The sequence below is a fragment of the Corapipo altera genome, unplaced genomic scaffold, assembly GCF_003945725.1.
Source record: "Corapipo altera isolate COAL_440 unplaced genomic scaffold, ASM394572v1 0, whole genome shotgun sequence".
Lineage (NCBI taxonomy): Eukaryota > Metazoa > Chordata > Aves > Passeriformes > Pipridae > Corapipo > Corapipo altera.
This window is the reverse complement of record NW_020884872.1, coordinates 52,089,340-52,108,482: the sequence shown is the minus strand read 5'-3', so window position 1 is coordinate 52,108,482 and position 19,143 is coordinate 52,089,340. Positions and strand designations below refer to the sequence as shown.

The window sequence follows — 19,143 nt, the reverse complement described above, 5'->3', positions numbered from 1 at the left end:
CAATTATCTACTGTTTCAACTTTAGACAACTTTTGAAGCACATTAGCCAAGAAAGATCTGCAGTACAGAGAGATATGCAGATCAAAGTCAACTATGATGAGCCACGTAGTTTTGGAAAGATTTCAAGATGTTATCTAGATAAGCCCGAAATGTCAGTACACCTGTCTGAACCTACACCAAATTCTTTCTTCTGGCTACATCATTTGTAATGTAGGTAGATTTTAATTCTCTGGACAATTCATGAAGCTCTTCATCTGCTGTTATTACACATTTCTCATTTTGTCACACCTTCAAAGGTCCTAAATTTATTTTAATAAACATCAGAACACCTTTTGTGAGGCGACCAGTCTTCTATAAATTTGGGAGCTTTCCGTAAATTGACCCTAATGAAAGACAGAGGATAGATCAGCAATTGTGGATAATATTTATGAATCTTGTAATAAAATGGACAGAATATCAACAAAGAGGTGATCCTCACTTCTTCAATTTATGCTCCCTTAAAAAAATGGGGAATATTATTTCTTTTTGGTTTTTTATTTTCCTTCTGAATATTATCTCTAAATCTCAGCTTAGTTCCCAAATACGTCTTTAAAGCAAATCTGTTCTAAATGATGATTCAATGTTCTTTGCTTGTGTTTTCAGATTGGGACAGTGGTATAGTATATTTTCAAGAGTTCCTTAACTTGGACTCCTACAAAAAATATACAGTCCTGAAATATCATGAAAAATCCCAAAATACAGTTTTATATCAATAATATATATTTGCATACATAAACAACGCATGCAGGACCAGACCCTTTAGGAACCAAGATTTCCACCTTTAAATGTACTATGCAGCACATTTCAGAAAAAGGAAAATTTTCAAGTAAAATGCATTAAATCATAGCATTGTGTATCCTAGATATACTTAATAATTGCAGGTCTCTTTACTTAAAGAGCATTAAATAGCACATAATTATTTGTGTGATCACTTATACTTTTTTGTAGGCAGGAAGGAAACTTAGTTATTATACTCAGATTATTAAATCAATCATAAAGCTTAAAAAGAAGAAGTTGTTACAAAAAAAAAAAAAAAGAGAGAGAGAGAGAAGGGGGAGGAAGTACTTAACAACCTGCTAGTTTTATATTTTTCTGCTTAGAGTTGGATCATAACAGGAAATTCAAACTTCTCAAACAAAGAATCATCTTTAAGGCCACAAAGATGATGATTAATGGATTGGAACACCTGACATATCATGAGAGGCTGAGAGAGCTGGGACTGTTCAGCCTGGAAAAGACTTGGGGCATTTTACTAATGTGTATGAAAACCTGATGAGGACACAGTAAAGAAGATGGAGTCAGACTCTTCTCAGTGTTGCCCAACAAACACAAATTGGAACACAGGAAATTCCACTGGAAAGTAAAAACACTCCAACATTATTTTGAGAGTAGTCAAACACTGGAACAAATTGCAAAGAGACATCATGGTGTCTCTATCCTCAAAGATACTCAAAGAATCTCAAGTGAACAACAGCCCTGAACAACCTGCTCTGTGTGATCTTATTTCGACTAGGGGAGGTTGGACTAAGTGGCCTCCACTGGTGCCTGACAGTCTCAACTATACTGTGGTTTTATGAATATACAGCATAAATATGTTGTAAATGTTCACAAGCAGCAAGAATTTTCCCGTATCAACTAATGTGGTAGCACATAACAATGGTATCTATGTCATCTATTGCAGTTATAGCAGTTTTTTCTTGGCAGGGCTCTGACAGTAGTCTTGGTACTTATTTACTACGTAAATGTACAAATGTTCATTGCTTTGAACTCACAAGATCAGATTGTAAGTCTATTTTTAGACTTGCCTGTCTGTAGCATACTGGAATGACTCCCATGTAGCACTGCTGTCATGATGCTCCTTACCTTTGCTGAATCTTTGCATATCCCATGGAACACTAGATCCCAGAGTTTGCTTCTATCAGTGTAATTGTTTGCATTTTTTGTGCTATTTGAGACTCACCACCACCACAATGGGGAAAAAATCATACCACCCCTTCTGTTGTGGTAAGCCATGTAATGTGAAAACGGATCAAACTTAATAGCATCTGCATTTAAACCTTTCCTCTTTTGCAAGAGACTCACAAAGCATTAGCATCCTAAAAGGATTTGATGAATGATAATCTTACATACGCCTATTTTCTTTAATTTTGAATTATTTTCTCCTGGTTTTTTTTAGTCATAATTTAAAAAGATCTGCATCTGTTTTTCTGGGCTGATACTCTAAGAAATTGGATCTGTGTTTTTAGTACCATTATTTTTATCGTTAAATTGTTATGACCAGCTTTAAAGGACTAGAGAGGAATTGGATACTTTAGGCTTAGTTGTGGTTTTAAACTGCTTTCTTAGAATAAAAAGTCAAGAGGAGATCTGCTCTTAGATATTAACTGTAACACAAAACCCCAAATGATACTGTTGACAAGGTTTCTTTTCCTGTCTCCCTCTTTTTGGTCTGCATATTTGTCTCCGACTTCTTTCATCTCCTTTCTACTTTTCAGATTCATTTTTTTTCTTTGATATTTTCCTGCCTTACTTTCCCCAAATAATTTCTCTTTGCTTCTAAAATTTTTGATCTCTCCCTCATAAACAGGAATGCTTCTGCCCTACAAAAACTTTCATTCTTTCTCCACATAGAACCCATCTATTATTGTCATGTTGCATTTACTCTGCACCATCTCTATTTCCTGTACTAGATTTTATCCTGTAAATTCTATCATGTAAAGTATTTTAATCATGATTCTTTTTTTTTTGGTCACAGCTGCCCAGACTACTACTGTGAGTCCTGCTTGCCTGATACTTTCCCATGTTTGCCTACATTCTCAGTCTTGTCCTTCCTTCCCTCTCCTTATTTTATACCTCTCTCCTACCAATCTTTGTTATCTGACTTGATTTCATCACTCCTCCTTATCTTTAGTCTTTAAAAAACCTGTAAATTTCTAATAAAATATTTCTGGCAATGCGTCTATCTCACCATGAGCAGACCCACTTTTGTCCACTGAGCTAAACTTTCTTCACTTTCCTCCTTCCTCCAGACAAAGCATTTAAATCTAAATTGCCAACAGTTTCTATTATGTGGTGTTTCTGAATTGCCTTTTTTTTTGAGAATGTTAGTCATCTATGGCCAAAACCATGCCAAGTATCATGCTCATACTTAAACAGACATGTGAACATGGGCATGTACTCAAACATCCACTCATCTATCCAGTCCCCAAGATCAAGTAATCTTCCTCTCTATTTGGATTTGTCTGGTTAATTATCTTTCCTTTGTCTTAGAGAAAATCAGTGCTAGAGACTGAGTCATGTAAATCAGTAGGAAACAACTAGGGAAGAAGAGGAAGCTTTGCTGAAGCAACTACCAGAGTTTAACTGATCTGCAACATGAAGAGAGAGACTGCAGCACCACCAACAACTTCAATGTTGGATGCCTCCATCTTCAGGTGACTGTTCATCTCCTCCCTGGAACACAGCCTTTCTTACTTTAGCCATGTGGAAGAGCAAGTCTCCTCTAAGAGATGTTACAATAACTTTCAAAAGAAAATATAGTTTGAGAAACAGATTGTTACAGGACTTTAGGTTAGTATGAGGCCTCAGGAGACATATCAAAAATAGAACTTCAGGATGAAAAATTAAGAAAGACGTGTGTGCAGCATGGAGTTATTTTAACTAACTCGCTTTCTTCAGGCAACTATATTCATGATGACATTAGCTAATGAAGCAAAGCAGCAAAAGAAACCAGAAGATATCTGAATTATCAAAAATGAATAGGGAGATTATTGTCTAATGATAGGTAATTCATGCTTTGAAAGGTTTTCGTTTATAAAGAAAAAAACAGGGGAAAAAATTATAATGGATTATTATTTGTTCAGTTCTTTGTATTTTAAAGTACCGAGCTGCCACAACTTCCATTACATACAACATGTCTATGTAGCAATAAGGTGACGTTAGGGGAACTCTTTTTTGATATTTGGGGGCTGGTTTCCTAAACTGTTAATCTATTAATAAGTGAATATAAGGCATCAATTCAAACAATTGCCCGTGTGAAGCTGTAGAAACAGTGATCCTACCTGTTGGCGGGATGATTCCAGGAGACATTAGGCCTGGGACAGAATGTGGCATGATATGAGAATTCTCTGGGGAGGTGACACTTTGAGTCCTCTTAGGAGGCCTTCCAGGTCTAGAACTGAAACAAACAAACAAAAAAATTTTTACAATTAAGCTGTTGTCTTACACATCATTTCAAAGTTGTTTCAAGTGGTAACATGGACTGTAAATAAATTTGTTTCAAGGACGGTTGCTTTTGCAGTTAGATGTAATAGACTTCCATCACTAATTAGATTACATGCTGAATTCATTTTCCTCATTGAAGATCAGCCGCTCTTGATGCATAATTCATAGCCTGCACCTCGTTACCTGCTTCTTCATATTAATATCTATACACAGTTTGAATTGCCTCGTTTGCATATGCTAAAGTTCTGCATGCAGCCTTCAGCACGAAAATTATGCACTAACTTGTAATAATTATTACAGTCAGCCTGCTATTGATTTATGAGACTTTTAAAAACCAAATATGTGTAGTACTTGTAATGAATGATATTTTAAGGTTCTTCAGGAAATTAAAAGGCAATGGCTGCCTAAGGAAATGTTCTGCTTGTTTGATTTAATACTACAGTTAGCTGGGAGGTGGAATGAAAGAGTGATTCAGACCTATAGCACATTTTTCGATGATATGTTTTATTACTTCGCACTGCTAGCCTGATATCTAGATGATAAATGACAATACATAACTAATGTGTGAAAAGGTCTTGCAATTTCTTTATTTTTTGTCATTTAAAAGATAAGTCAAGTTATCATTTAACCCTTATTCTATTTAAAGTGAAAATCTCACTAAGACACCTTACTTTAAATATACTACTTTATGTCAGAAAGGACTCAGAATTATTTTAAAAGATACTGTTGAGCAACCGCCATCATAGCAGTTTACATCTGCTTATATTTCCAGTATGGAAAAATAAAGGGTTTCAGGTTTAAGCACTCCTTGCTGTTAAATGCTCACATACACAACTTTCCATCTCCTGGACTGCATAAGAAGCATACAAATTAGATACAGATTACAATGAAAATACTTATTACCCACTTACATGCAAATATGTACCTGCTACATACAATGCATATCCAAAGGCTCGTATTCTTATGTACAGATCATAGTGTAGTACTACTGCAATATTCTGTAACTGCTTATTTAGGGGACATTGTGGAATAACTTCACAGAATAAGGTGATGTGCCATTCTAAAACTGCAGTTTTAACCTACGTTCTGCCAAACATTTTCAGTTCTTCATTTGTTTCAAAGCAGGAAAGAAAAGAAAGGTGAGTATGAAAGGTTTTGCTCCTTAGGTCTTCACACTAACAAAACTCTAATCAAGGATAACGGCATTTTTAGTTATGCTGGGACTGTAGAATGAGGCAGATAATGAAATACCTCTGTTTTCTGTTCGTATTTGTTCCACTTATGTTCGGAAATACCTTCTTTTTTTTTTTTCACCTTCGACAACCTAACTTTAATAAACCAAAACCAATCAAAGTACAGAGCATTTTCCTGAAGTTTAATGACTCAAGGCATTGAGTCATTAACCTTAACTGATCATTAATTCCCTACTTAATGTCCTGAGCTGAGGTCATTATTAAAATTATAAGCTTGGTAATTTCTTTGATTGGTTTGGGATTTTTGATTTTCTTTAATACAAACAAAATTATCATATGTTCAAAACTACAAGACAGACAGTTGTAGAAAGAGAATGTTGTCTTATTCCAGCTCACAAAACCAAATTATCTTCTGTTTCTCTTTGAAATTTCCTTTGTGATTTACAATAAAAATAAACATGCCATGAATACACATAAAACTGAAAAAAAAAATTATAGACAAAAATGATCTGATTTAAATGGAATGTTTCTAATATATTCACCCATCAAAACATGCCACTATGTAAGAAAACTTCGATGGTTTAATTTAAGTACCTATGGTGAAGTACTTTTCTCAAATCACTGCAGTGATATGAGTATTGAAGGGTCTGACAACAACATAACAAAACACAAGCAGGGTGCCATGGTACAAAGCACTATGCACCAATAACTTCTGGGTCTTTAAAAAAAAAGCTCACACCTGCAAAGACTCTCCCAAGTATAGCCATGGTGAAGACTGAATGCTTTTGTCTTTGATTTTGAGGAATAAAACCACCCCTCTTCAAAGCCCAAGAGAAGACAGTCATGGACCAAATCTGTAAATAAAGGTCAGCAGCAAATTATACGTGACTGATATTGAAATATCCAAGGCAGAACTCTTCCTTTGGTCACCTTCTTCAATCAAGTTAATCATGCTAGTCTATACAAAAGGGCTGTCACACTCAAATCCATAAATAAGCCCAGTAACCCAACCCTAATCCATTACTTATCCCAAACTTTACCAAATAAGTGTTTTCATAAAGTCCTAAACTCCCAATTCCAATCCTAGTAACGTTTCACTTAGTGGATGGTTGGGCACTAGAATAGGCTTCCCAGGGAAGTGGTCACAGCACCAAGCCTGACAGAGTTGAAGAAGCATCAGGACAACACTCCCAGGCACAGGGTGTGACTCTTGGGGATAGTCCTGTACAGGGCCAGGAGTTGGACTCCATGATCCTTGTGGGGCCCTTCCAACTCTGGATGCTCTATGGTTCCATTTAAATGAAACTTCTGCCTCTTTAATCCTGATACAATTTTAAAGTGACACTAACTCCTGCCTACTATAAAAAGGCCTTTACCTATTTAAGAAATGTTTGATCCTTATGACAAGGCAGAAAAACACAGTAAGACACATTAAGAATTATTTCTTAAGGCCTAGAAGATCTGATTTACAGTCACGGTAGACTATGCAATACAGAAGTAAAATTAATAAATCTAACTGTCATCAATAACTGATTAAATCACAATACTTGACTTTGCTATTTATATTATGCATTTCTTTCATTAACCAAACTACTAACTTGCAATACCACCCTTTTATAAGATTTGTTTTCAAACTATAAGAATTGCAAGAATTTCATATGAATCATTACCAAAGTTGTGGGGAAAATGACATGAAAAATTACTTTAAAAAATAATAACTGATTTGAATTGAAAACTCGCATGTTGTTGTGTAGTTCATTATAATTTTTATAGCTATACGATAAACTCTTTAAAAAAAACATCAAAAGCATAGCAACTTATTTTAACTATTATAAACAGGATGATAAAAACAGCTTAATGAATCATTTTGTTGGTATTTTTCATAAACTTGTGTATAGTAAAGACCTACTTATTTTTAGATTAGGAAAAGTTTGTTTTCCTTCCAAGATAAAAACCTGCTTCAAAATACTCATATTCCTATACTGTATCAAAATCAGTAGATTTGTCTTCAGTACAAAACAAAATATAATTTAAATAGGTATGATTTCATTCATTATGTAGAAGATCTATTTAAATGCCAGAGCAAAGTAAGTTATTCTTCTAGTTGATGACCCTGAGATACAAAAATCATTTAAAAACTGAGAGAGATGATAATACTCTTTTACTCAAATTTAGATTTTGTATATAAGCTTTTATAGAGATAAAAAAGATACTGTAAGATTTTGTCTTTTATCTGAATAAAATTATTGGAAGAACAACACTGGTTCTTCTGAAGGCACATTTGACTTCTTACATAAATGCTAATTATCTCAGTGGGTAAACTACTCAAAGATGACCTATTTTGATTTTGAAGATGTCTAAAGTCTGGATTTTTTAGAGCTACAATCAACAGTCTGAAACGTAAAAACCCCAAAAGCCAACACAAGTCTTATGAATACCTAAGGTCATAGCACAGAAAAGTCAAAGAGTCTTTTGGGACTCTACAAGTAGATGCTAGAAGAAACAGCCCTACATCTGGAAGTCATAGCTGGTCTTCCTGACTACTGTTTCATTCTTTGAAGAGTAACTAGAGAAAGCAGAAATTAGACAATTTCAACAAGGATTCAAGGAAGCCACAATGATTAACCGTTTAAGACCATTAAAGACCTGGAGAGAAGTCATAGGGACGTTAACAGTTCCTTGCTTACCCATTAGGTAAGATATCCAATAGATATACTGTCACTCTGCTTTTAGAAAGTAAGTAAGTTAGATATTTTCCTGTCTAAAACCTAAGTTTTCGTATATGTTGAAGAAGAAAATGAAAGCTTTCTACAGGATAACATATTACTAAATTAGTAGTTATTTTTAAAGTGAAGCACCTAAATGTATTTAGTTCCATGAAAAGCCATCTGCCTTCTATATGCTTGTGTAAGTTTACGTCAAAAATTTCAGACTTTTTTTAAGTCTTAGAATACATTCCCACAGACAATTGAGTTTTATTTTGGTAGACAATTATCACGATTTACAATTACAATATACCATTATGTGGATGGGGAACTAAAGGTACAGATTGGTAAATCTCAAAAGTCTCAGATATTTTCTTTATTAGCATCAGCTAATTAGATATCCAGAACAATTTCCAGAATGCCTGAAAATAAATCCAACATTTTTTGCCAGATTTGTATTTCATCCCTTCAATTTCACAAATACATCAAGGAATATTATGGCTGTAGCATTTTCATCTTGGAAGGACAGGGCTGTAAAGTCTACTGCACTGTGACTGGCAGCATGGACAGTACAAAATATGAGAAGCAATTGACAGTATATTGTCACAAAATACGGGGGGTTTTTGTCTTTTGATAGACATATATTAGTCTTACATCCTTCCTATGTTACCACATCTAGACAACAACAGATGGCTGAATTAAAGAATAAAAAATGGAAGAATCAGTGTTTCTTATCAGTTAAACTGCTGTGCTTTGATAATATTTTTGAAGTTTTATATAATTCCAATTGCATTATCAAGTACGAACTCACTCTTAGAAATCACTTTGATAGTGCATAACAATTAAAAGAAGACATAATCAACAGAAAATCTGTCCTGCACAATCACACGGAAAGACAACAAAGGGAGCATAGGTATGGGCTTATCTGCTGGCTTTAAAAGTAACCAGACTGCATTCAGCTCTTTTCACTATCTGCCAGAAGACAGACGCGACTTTAAAATTTACAGGTCTCATCCTTGAAAGCCTTAGATATGCAGACCTCCCACTGATTTCTGCTAGGAGTTTTGAGCACCAATGAAGGCATTGGTTCCAAAACAGGTGAAAGTCTTCATGAGTAGTATATAACTCTCAGAGTATGTTATTAGCATTTTATAGATGACTAATTGCATGGCAAAGCATATACTACAGAAGTAAAAGAGTGTTAAATAAAGTTGAGATAATGCTTTATCTTTCCAAAGTCCTGACTTTGAGGAATAATTGTGCAATATTAACACTACATGAACAAAGTTTCACTTATAATTATCTTTATTTAATACATGAAGTATCCCTAAAGAAAACTACAAGTCTGACCAGCTGTAAGAAGGCAAACCATCTTTCTAGCCAAAATTAATTAACTTCAGGGCCAGTTTTCTACATTTACAGTTTTATTTTTAATCTTCTCTGTGCACAAGTTTATTGTACAGAAATATTGTCCTCATCTCTAACTGGGCAAATATGATGCAGTGAAGTCGCCACTGGCCAGGCAGTTTTATAATCAGTAATACTGGAGGGTGCGAGGAAGAGTCACATTCCAGAGGTGATACACAGCAAATCCGTAACAAGCATTTGGTATATTTATTTAATGTATTCTTTATGTTTGTAGAACTGCTTAGAACAGCTTTGAATATCAATACAAATTTTAGCTACATCACCATTTTTGCATCTCATCTAGGTATATTCTGAACATCTAGGCTTTATTTCTCCATTGTTCTACTTCCCCTCACTGCTTCAAAGCCTGATACAGAACTTTTGACCACTGGAAGTGGTTATTATGTGTTTGCCAGACAATGGACACTGCAAAAGGGATGAGGATGTCACTGCCAGAGACCATTTACTGATTTACTGCAAAGACAGGGATACTCTGTGACAACCTGTGTAACCAAAGACAGCAAACTCTTCCCACAAGGTACTTCTGTGTTTTGGGTAGTTTCTACGCAGCTCTCCTCATCACACGTGCAGCCTTCACACTAATAAGACCTGAGCCAAGGGCGTGTCAGTTCTGAAAAATACGGTCTAGGAAGACTGACTAAACCTTTTGTGTAATTTAATTCCTTTGTTTGGAAAACGCTTGCCAAGGTAACCTTCATAAATATTTCTAATGCACTGAAGTAGCATTTTAAAGGCAAAAAAATGACAAAGTACATCGATCCAAACCTTATACTTTACTATTTTAGGTTTCCCCCTTCTAATCCCACTCAAGACTAAAGCAAAAGAATGCAGTTCTGAGACTGGGCATACATCTATTTTGGCAGTTAGTAAAACAAGCATTAGAAATCACACCATGTCCTTTCTACTTGCAGCAGTCTTGTAAAACAATAAAATTCTCAATGCAATTACCTTACATTTATTTTTCTTCTCACAGTTAAACAGAAAATGTTCGCACGCAATAATTAGTGCTGAACTCATATTAGGAGTTACTAAGATGGCAAATAATGCTGATAAAAATAAATACAAAGATCTGTTTCAAAATCCTCATAAAGAAGTGAAAGAATGATCTTCAAAAGAATTAGGCTATGTTACAGCAGTGAGTAGTGGAGAAAGCATGCTGATAAACTATTACTGCATTTCAGTAATAGAACTGCTATTTTTGAACCAAAATGGCCAAAAGTGGATATTTGGTCAGAAATGCAGTACCAGATTATCAGTGTATGAAAAATAAATGGAAGAAAATATATTTCACTTCATATCCCATTCCAAAGTCATTTACTGCAGTAATGCATGAGCACTGGTTAGTACTAAGGATACTAAGCTTTTTGTGAGGTAGAGAAGACCTTGTTGAATTATCTTTTTTCCTAACAGATCTGTCATGTAAACAGCATGTCATTTCCATCTTCCTCAGCATTGCAGCCCAAATCACTCTTCTTTTCAGTAAGATTAGTAATATTCTTGATACAAGAGTACAAGATACAAGGTACAAAAGTGGAAGAACACACAAAATATAAATTACAGCAACACCTGCCAGTTCTCCCTTGATGGTTGAAGTCCCACTACAAACACAATGAAAGAATGCAAGAAAAAGATTCTCCTTGACTGACCATACTACTTGAATATATGAATGACCTAAAGGTCAAGAAAGGAATTAAACCATTAAGAAATCTGTTACTGGAGTAAGTTACAGTACCAGATTTGAACACAGCAGTGATTGTACATAAGTTCAAAGTATTACTGACATGTGCCTGTTCTCCTAATGAAATTGAAATCTGTAAGTCATCTATTGGAAAGGGAAAAACAGACAAGAAATTAAGCTAATTCTGTTGGGTGGCAGAATTATGATGTCAAAAGTAAATTAAGCTAAAAAGTTCACCGCTTCATCTGATTAGCTGAAACACTAGATCTGCCTGAAACTTCTTAAGACATTTAAGTATGTTGGCTTTCATGATTATGCAATAACTGTGAAACACAAGCCTCTGATGATGACAGCCATACATGCTAGAGTCAAAAATAAGTCTGAACGAAAAATCAAATGCAATTACTAAATGGAACTCATGCATAGATTCAAACCATATTGATATATTTTTTTCATTATATAAACCTTGCTTTAGAAAGAGTACTCAGAAATCACAGCATTGGAGATCCTGAAGAAAGTTATTTAGGAATACTGGCAATATCAACAAGAAAACCTTGAAGAATCATATTTATTTCCTCTATTTACATCGTTGTCTTTTCGGAATAATTCCTGCAAGTACCAAAAAAAAAAAAAAAAAAAAAAATTAAAAAAATTAAAAAAAATGTGGAAAAAGTAGTGATACAAAGTGCATGCTTCCCACAAATCCTCTTTCTATCAAGTTATAACGGATGCCTTTCCCATTTCACTCAATCTTACAGCATAAACCGCACCCAAAACTTAAATATGCAAGCTAAATGATTCCTTCTAACAGTGTTATTCACCCACATGAAACCCCAGACTATAACAGATGCAAAGCCTATTTTTTTCCTCAACTGTTTTCATCTTTTCTTAGGATTTTAATTCTAAAAACATCCCCTCAAAACATCATCTACTATATATATTACAAAAATGTCAAGCATGGAGCTAATAGGCCAGGAAGGCAGGCTTGACATAATGACACAATCTAAAAGAATTTTTAGCTTTCTTTTTTTTTTCCAAAAAGTTTCTACTTCAAATTGCTGAGATGATTCCTAATGTAAAGCAAGTTTCACTGTTGTGGTTATGTCTGTTAAGAGTCTGCATATGGCCTGAAACAATGATTTAAATGTATGAACTTTAGTTGGAATGAACAGTCCTGCTTCAAGGCTTGTTTTCTAACCATCTGTATTCATCTCTGCATATAACTTGCACATGTAATTACAAATTTGTGAACATAAATCAGATAATTGCATGTACAAATAACCAATTAGATTCAAAGAAAAAATAGGCCATATAACAGCATACTCTTGAACACATACATAAGTGAATATCTTTGTTTAAGAAATTTTTATTTAACTTGTTTAGAAAAATATCATCTGATTTGTTTTGCATCAGGACTTACTGGGAAGTAGCTGCCATTTTGAGATCCATTTTAAAAAAAGAATAGAAACACAACAAGAAAAAAATTATCTACATAAGATTCAAGCCCACCACTGCTTGAAGGGTCACAGAGCTAGTGTTTGTAACCGCCTGTATTAATTTTAAGATACATAAACATTTCAATGATGATTTAACCTCGAATAAGAAAGAAAAAAATATTGTACTATTTAAGGTATTTCATGAAAATATTCTTGGTCTCTTGGCAGTTTTTTAATTAATATGGTATTCTTATTCATAACAGTTGATAATGGAGTTCCATCATATCAGTGTATCCACTGTAATGTCTGAATGCACTCATCACTTAATTGGCCACAATTCTTTGCATGAAATGCTGAAACAAGTGAACTGTCACCTTTTTAATGAAGCTGCCTATATCTTAAACCCTTTGCCCTTTAAAAAACTCTTTATACTCAAAATGAAAAATTTTATTCTAGCTTCTGCCAGAGACTGTGGTTAATGTTCAGTGCCCTTTATTCACCTTATTTTTAATTCTGAAAACCCACACTCATTAACCGTACTCTTCCAAAGAATTGCTGGAACCGCCTAAATAAAAGATTGAAAGTGACTTTTATTGTACGTTGGAGAGTAACAGTAGTGATATGAAATACTGAAGAGACTCTCTGCTGGTCTGTACAGCTATAACTGCTCAGCTGATGTAACACAGATTGATGGTAACAATGCAGTATCCATTAAAACCAAGAATTTAAACCTTTAGATAAGGCAGTCTGTGTTTGCATATATGTATAAATACAAACTGAGTATTAATCTACTGACGAGTACTGAGCATTAAAAATTACAGGTTTTGAGCAGCTGACAGCTAGGGTCAGAGTGAGATAGGTCTACTCTTTGAGTGCACTTTATTCTGGTATCAGTAAGCAAGTCCTAAACTGGAAGTTAAGGAGTATGTACACCATTAGTTTCATCTCTGTCAGACTTCATATTGTTTGGGACAGTAACCAGCTATCAGTACAGCAACTGGTTTGTGCAACACCCAGTGCAATGCTCATCACTGAAACCCCGTGTGGACCAAGAGATACAAGAGTGGTGATTACCCTTGTAGATACCCTTCAATTAGTAAATCCTTGTGTGTACTCTAGATGTGCTTTACTTCCAAAATGCAGCAAAAAATGAACTCAGAGGGAACATATAATTATGGTATGCTCCAGGGGAAAAAAACTAACCCTGAGCTGTGTACCCAGTCCCCCAAAATCTGTTTGTGAAATCAAGATCCCAAGTGTGTTACAGTGTTCCAACCCTGCAAGTCTAGATGTAGTCTTGCTTGGCTATGATAGTCTACCATGGAATATTGTAAAACAAACTTATATTTTATTTTCCTTGTGCATGGCAAGGAACAGAAACAATCACTCAAATTCAACATCCCATTTTCTTTGCAGAGTAGCATCTATAACCATATGAACAGTAGAACAGTTTTCCCTCCAAAGCAGTAGTACTATAGTAATTTGGATAATACAGAATACCAATCCTAGACTCCCAAGTCCTAAAAAAATTAGAACCATAACAGACAGTACTATAAGTCCAAATGGAAATATGAGAGTGATCCAACCTAAGACACTTAGATTTGTTATCCTTTCAACAATTTAAATATCACTCATGCACTGCTGTCAAGCGACAGAGGATCAAATCTAGTGATATCTTGAAACATATTGCCATAACCCTTAGTCAGTGCTTGTAGATAAATTATTTGCAAGCCTGAAATGCAGCCAGTGCTCCAAGCTGTCCCATAACTACCTTATGTAAAGTCCACCCTATCAGAAATAACAGTCTACTAATGCATTATCCTAAGGAAACACTGACAGGTTAATCAGTCATTTCTGTTACGAAGTACAAGGAGTATGTTTTTAGATAATAGAGCTGACAAATGTATCTAACTTCTGGTAAGATTTTTTTAAATTATTATTACATTCCTTTGTAATTCTGGTAATTCTGTTTGTGAATCTTCATACAGCAGAGTTACATAGGAAGATACTGAAGGATCTATTTTATAGAAATGCATAAATCATTAACTGAGAAGTTTATTTAAATATGGATATGCCCTGTATTTACTTTGTGACTGGAAAGATTACAGATGGTCTTCTAGTCCCTATACCTCCCATCTTAAAAGTACATTATGAAGATATTAGACTTTTAAATTAAGTCATATTATTGTTTCACTGTGTCTTAAAAGACAAACATCTCAAAAACATCTCACTTTAGCCAGAATAAAGAACCCCCAAAATGAAAAGACCAAATTCATCAAGTTATTCTAATGCTTGTAAATGCATCCTTATGATGACTCCTCATTGAGAAACCTTTAATTAAATTCATTCTTCCTTTTAGGAACTGACATCTTCAGCAGCACAGGATACATACAGCAAAATTTCATATAAGGGAATTGTATGCAGGTATACGACTTCCAAGATGGGCAAAATGGCACCAAGACTTGCAGTACACTCTCCTGGGGCATAGTATAGTTGGCCAGTATAGACATCCGTACGATGTCTGATTAACATACTCTGTGACTGGAATATCTCCATATATAACATGCACACAGAACTCTCTTTTGGCTCTGTCCATATAACTCATAGCGCAACAACAACAAATCCTGACTAAGCATTAAGACGATAATGAAATACAAATTGATCACAATAATTACAAACACATTTCTATGCCCAGAATCAAGTTAGGCAAGAGTTAAAGCAGGTCCCAATTCACAACTATATTTTGACTCTCCATATTTTCTACTTTTCTGAAAGACTTATCTTCAAAAAGTAAGTACACCTCAGTTTCTGTTCTGTTTTCTTTTCAACAAAAATTCACTTTTCCATTTTCCACACAGAAAAAGCTCTGAAAATGCTATGTCACATGCAAGTTAAGGGCTTAGAAATTAAAAATCATCCAAAATCATCTAATAAACTAATACAAAGGGATTTTTTTCTCCTGAATTTGTTCTGGTTGATAATCTTTGAATGTCAGACGTTGTTAACATTGATCAAGTTGTCATGGGTCAAACTAAGAGGTATATTTTCATCAGTGTTAAAGTTTTCCCCAAGATTTTATCTGCTTGCTTGAGACTTTGTATTAGTTTTTGCAGTTTCAAGCTTCTGTCCAGTACTAAAGATGATACTAAAGAAATGATACCAAAAAGTATGCTTTCTATGTTATTTATAAATACTTCTGGTAGACCTGGATTTGTGTGATAATGGATCAAGTTCTTAAGGAAAAATAAAAACAAAACAGCCAAAGACTGTTCCTTTTACAGAAAAGGAATCAAACTAGATATTATCCTATCCAGCAACATGCTTGGTTACATGCTTGGCTGAAGGTCAGGGTGATGCCTTCATGACTTTATAGCTCTCCAATACAAAAGCACACTCAAGCTCTTTAACTGGACAGTGAGCTCATGCAGTTTTTCCAAAAATGTAACAATATTTGAAGAAGAGAGTACAACAATAAAATGGAAAATTAGAAGACCCTTGTATCAATGAATTATCCTTCTCCAAATTTTCTTGACTCGGGTAACAGATATATTCTGTTTTAAAAGAACTGAATAAAGTGGCCAAAGTGTAATATGTTTGCAATGATGCTTTCTCATTATATTTCTCAGTATATTCTCATTATACTACCTTTTAAAAGAGATAAAAATTTTAATGTTTTTAAGCAATATGTGAAAGAGTAAAGCCGTCATCTTGTTACAATTTATTCATTTATTCAATGACTTAAGAAAAAAAAAAAATGACAAAGCATGTTTTGGACTCCTGGAGAAAAGGAGGATGTAGTCCTTGCAAGAGCTTTCTTTCTCACACAGTAACTCTTCTCTTGAAATATATGCTTGCTTGTATGTGTGTATATATCGCATACATACATGTGTATCTATAGACTATATAGTGCAGTACATTCTCCACACACACAGGTCTCTACCAAGGAGTCTGCACCAAGGCAACAGGTGTGTTCTCATCCCAAAACATCTTAAAGCAATGGAGGAATCAATTTAGATTTCATTATCTTTAGTAAGTACTGATTCCCATCTTCTCTCCCACTGGGTTGTGAAACTATGCCCTACTCAAGTGGAGAAACACACAGTATGCAAACAGTTCAGCTCTAGTTTCCGTGACTCTTCTACCAAGCACTAAATGCTAAAAGATGAGTATTTCCAGTTTCCTCACCATGACAGAACCTCAATCTCCAAGGCTGATCATCATATCTTCATACTAGGAACTACAGTAGTCTAAACATCAGTCTGATGATGTTTAGACTGGATATTAGGAAAAGTGTCTTCACCAAAAGGGTTATCAAGCATCAGAACAGGCTGCCCGGGGAAGCTGAGTCACCATCCCTGGAGACATATAAAAGGAAAGCAGCTGGGACACTTAGGGACACGGTTTAGTGGTGCACTTGGCAGTGTTAGGTTACAATTTAAATGATTCTGATTCTATAGCAAACACATATACACGTGTGTATCTGTTTGTGCAGTATGCATACAGACAGACTGCAATCCCTGCAGCTGATTAACAGGGCACCACAACATTAGTACAATCATTTAAGAAAGAAAATGAGCACCATAGTCAAACGAAAAAACAGATGTCATTTGCTAATGGATACCAACCTTAGAAGTGTAGTTAATGGTAAACAAAGGGTAATAGAGTTTACTTAGTACTCATTTGCACTCTATAAAGTTTTTACACTTTCATGTATGCCAAACAACGAAGTATTTCCGTTTTTTTTTTTCCTTTCCACAACATGATTGTTAATATTCAAATGTCAATTCAGTCAATTGCAATTGTACAGTGAGATTAATCTTTCAAATGACCACAGACCTATCTTGTGAACCTCTTTGGGCAGACAGACCCTAAGATCATATGCCTTGCATCACCATCTTGGAAGATTATTGACACACACTAAGTCAACAATATTAGCTGCACATTCTCCACAGATCTTAAATTAAAATACACATTAAACCTGGTCCAGCTTAGCATATGTGAAATTTGTTTTTCTTAATGAGATCACAGTTAATAATAATAGAGGCAGGCAACTCTGGAAAATAACAAACATAAACCCATCCCTGAAAGCTAGTTTCCAGAACCACCACTGTCTTGAATGCCAGTATCTCTTTGACTTGTATAACAGTCAAATCTAAAAATGGCTTCACTTATCTAAAAAGTGTCTTACGGGAATTATCTATAAAAGCCTTTATAAATAAAAACATACTGTTGAAAATTATCCTGTGTCACAACCTTCAGAATTCATCAGATTTCATGCAGATCTTTCCATTAGGACAATGTTTGTGAAACCATTTGCTTTGCAGAATTTCTTCATAATGGTACAGATATCAAACTTTATTCTATATTACACCCATTACACAATTTACCTCTTTGTATGAAGTACTCATTGCTATACAATTACCTTTCTTCACCAGTTCTCATGTAAAACATACTAATGTTATGATAAGTCCTTTATTCTTTCTCTATTTTTCCCTTATATATGAAACAAACACATTTATGTCAATATTTAAACCCTTTCATAATGTTACATCACAAGTGGTTTAGAACCTTGCTGTAAATGTTACACACATATGATGACATTTAAGATCACGCTTTTTCATTAAAATGTTTCTTCATTTTATAATTGCAATAAAAAGAAAATCTTGACTGGAGAGATTCTATTTTAAAGAAAAAGCAAACATACTTATTTCAACAGGCTTACTGTGAGCTAATTAAAGTGAAAATTATATAAACAGAAGTCAGTATTATAACAGCTTGTATGAAGTTTTAAGTTTTCTATTGACCTAGTAACAAATTTAAATGCTAACAGTTTAGGAGATCATATTAAATGAATACAAACGCTTTGTTTAATGACATCAGCAGTCAATGCAGAACATCTGTGTTTTACTTTAAAAGTGATCAAAAAATATTCTTTTGCTTACATTACAGATAATCAGGAGGTTTATATTTCTGTGTTCAATTTAAGAGGGAAAAAAGATCATACTACCTTCAGGGCCCAAGGAAGCAATATGTTACAAATGCAGGATTTGTCTTTTTTTTTCTGTTTTGTAACCATGGTAAAACAATAGAAATGAACTTTCCCTGAACCTTTCTCCTTTAATGGCCTGGGTCCATGTTGACCCAGCAATGCAAGCTGGAACCTGATACTATCAAACTGACTGCTGCTAAAGCAATCAGATTCAGCAGAAACTATACACAGTGCATTATAATACTAATTTCAGCATCCCACAAAGCCAGTGCAAAAGCAAGCTATTAAAGTATTATATTCTATTGTTTAAAAGTGAGATTAATTCAATAGCTTAAATGCACCCAAAACCACTGAACGAAATGGCAGACTGTACAACTATATTGTTATTCTTTTATAATACTGTACCAAAGTGAAATTGCAGATAAGGTTCTCCCTTCCCCTCTCCCTTCAA

At 34.6% G+C, this 19,143-nt stretch overlaps 1 protein-coding gene across 8 annotated transcripts in view; it reads right to left on the bottom strand.

Annotated features, from left to right (window-relative positions):
- DACH1 (dachshund family transcription factor 1) overlaps window positions 1-19,143 on the bottom strand; it is a 356,604-nt gene that overhangs the window by 202,425 nt on the left and 135,036 nt on the right. For all 8 annotated transcript variants that reach the window (XM_027647038.1, XM_027647015.1, XM_027647020.1 and 5 more), the window contains exon 2: window positions 4,101-4,216. In XM_027647038.1, the coding sequence (XP_027502839.1) occupies window positions 4,101-4,216 (116 nt within the window). The remainder of the gene's footprint in view (window positions 1-4,100; window positions 4,217-19,143) is intronic.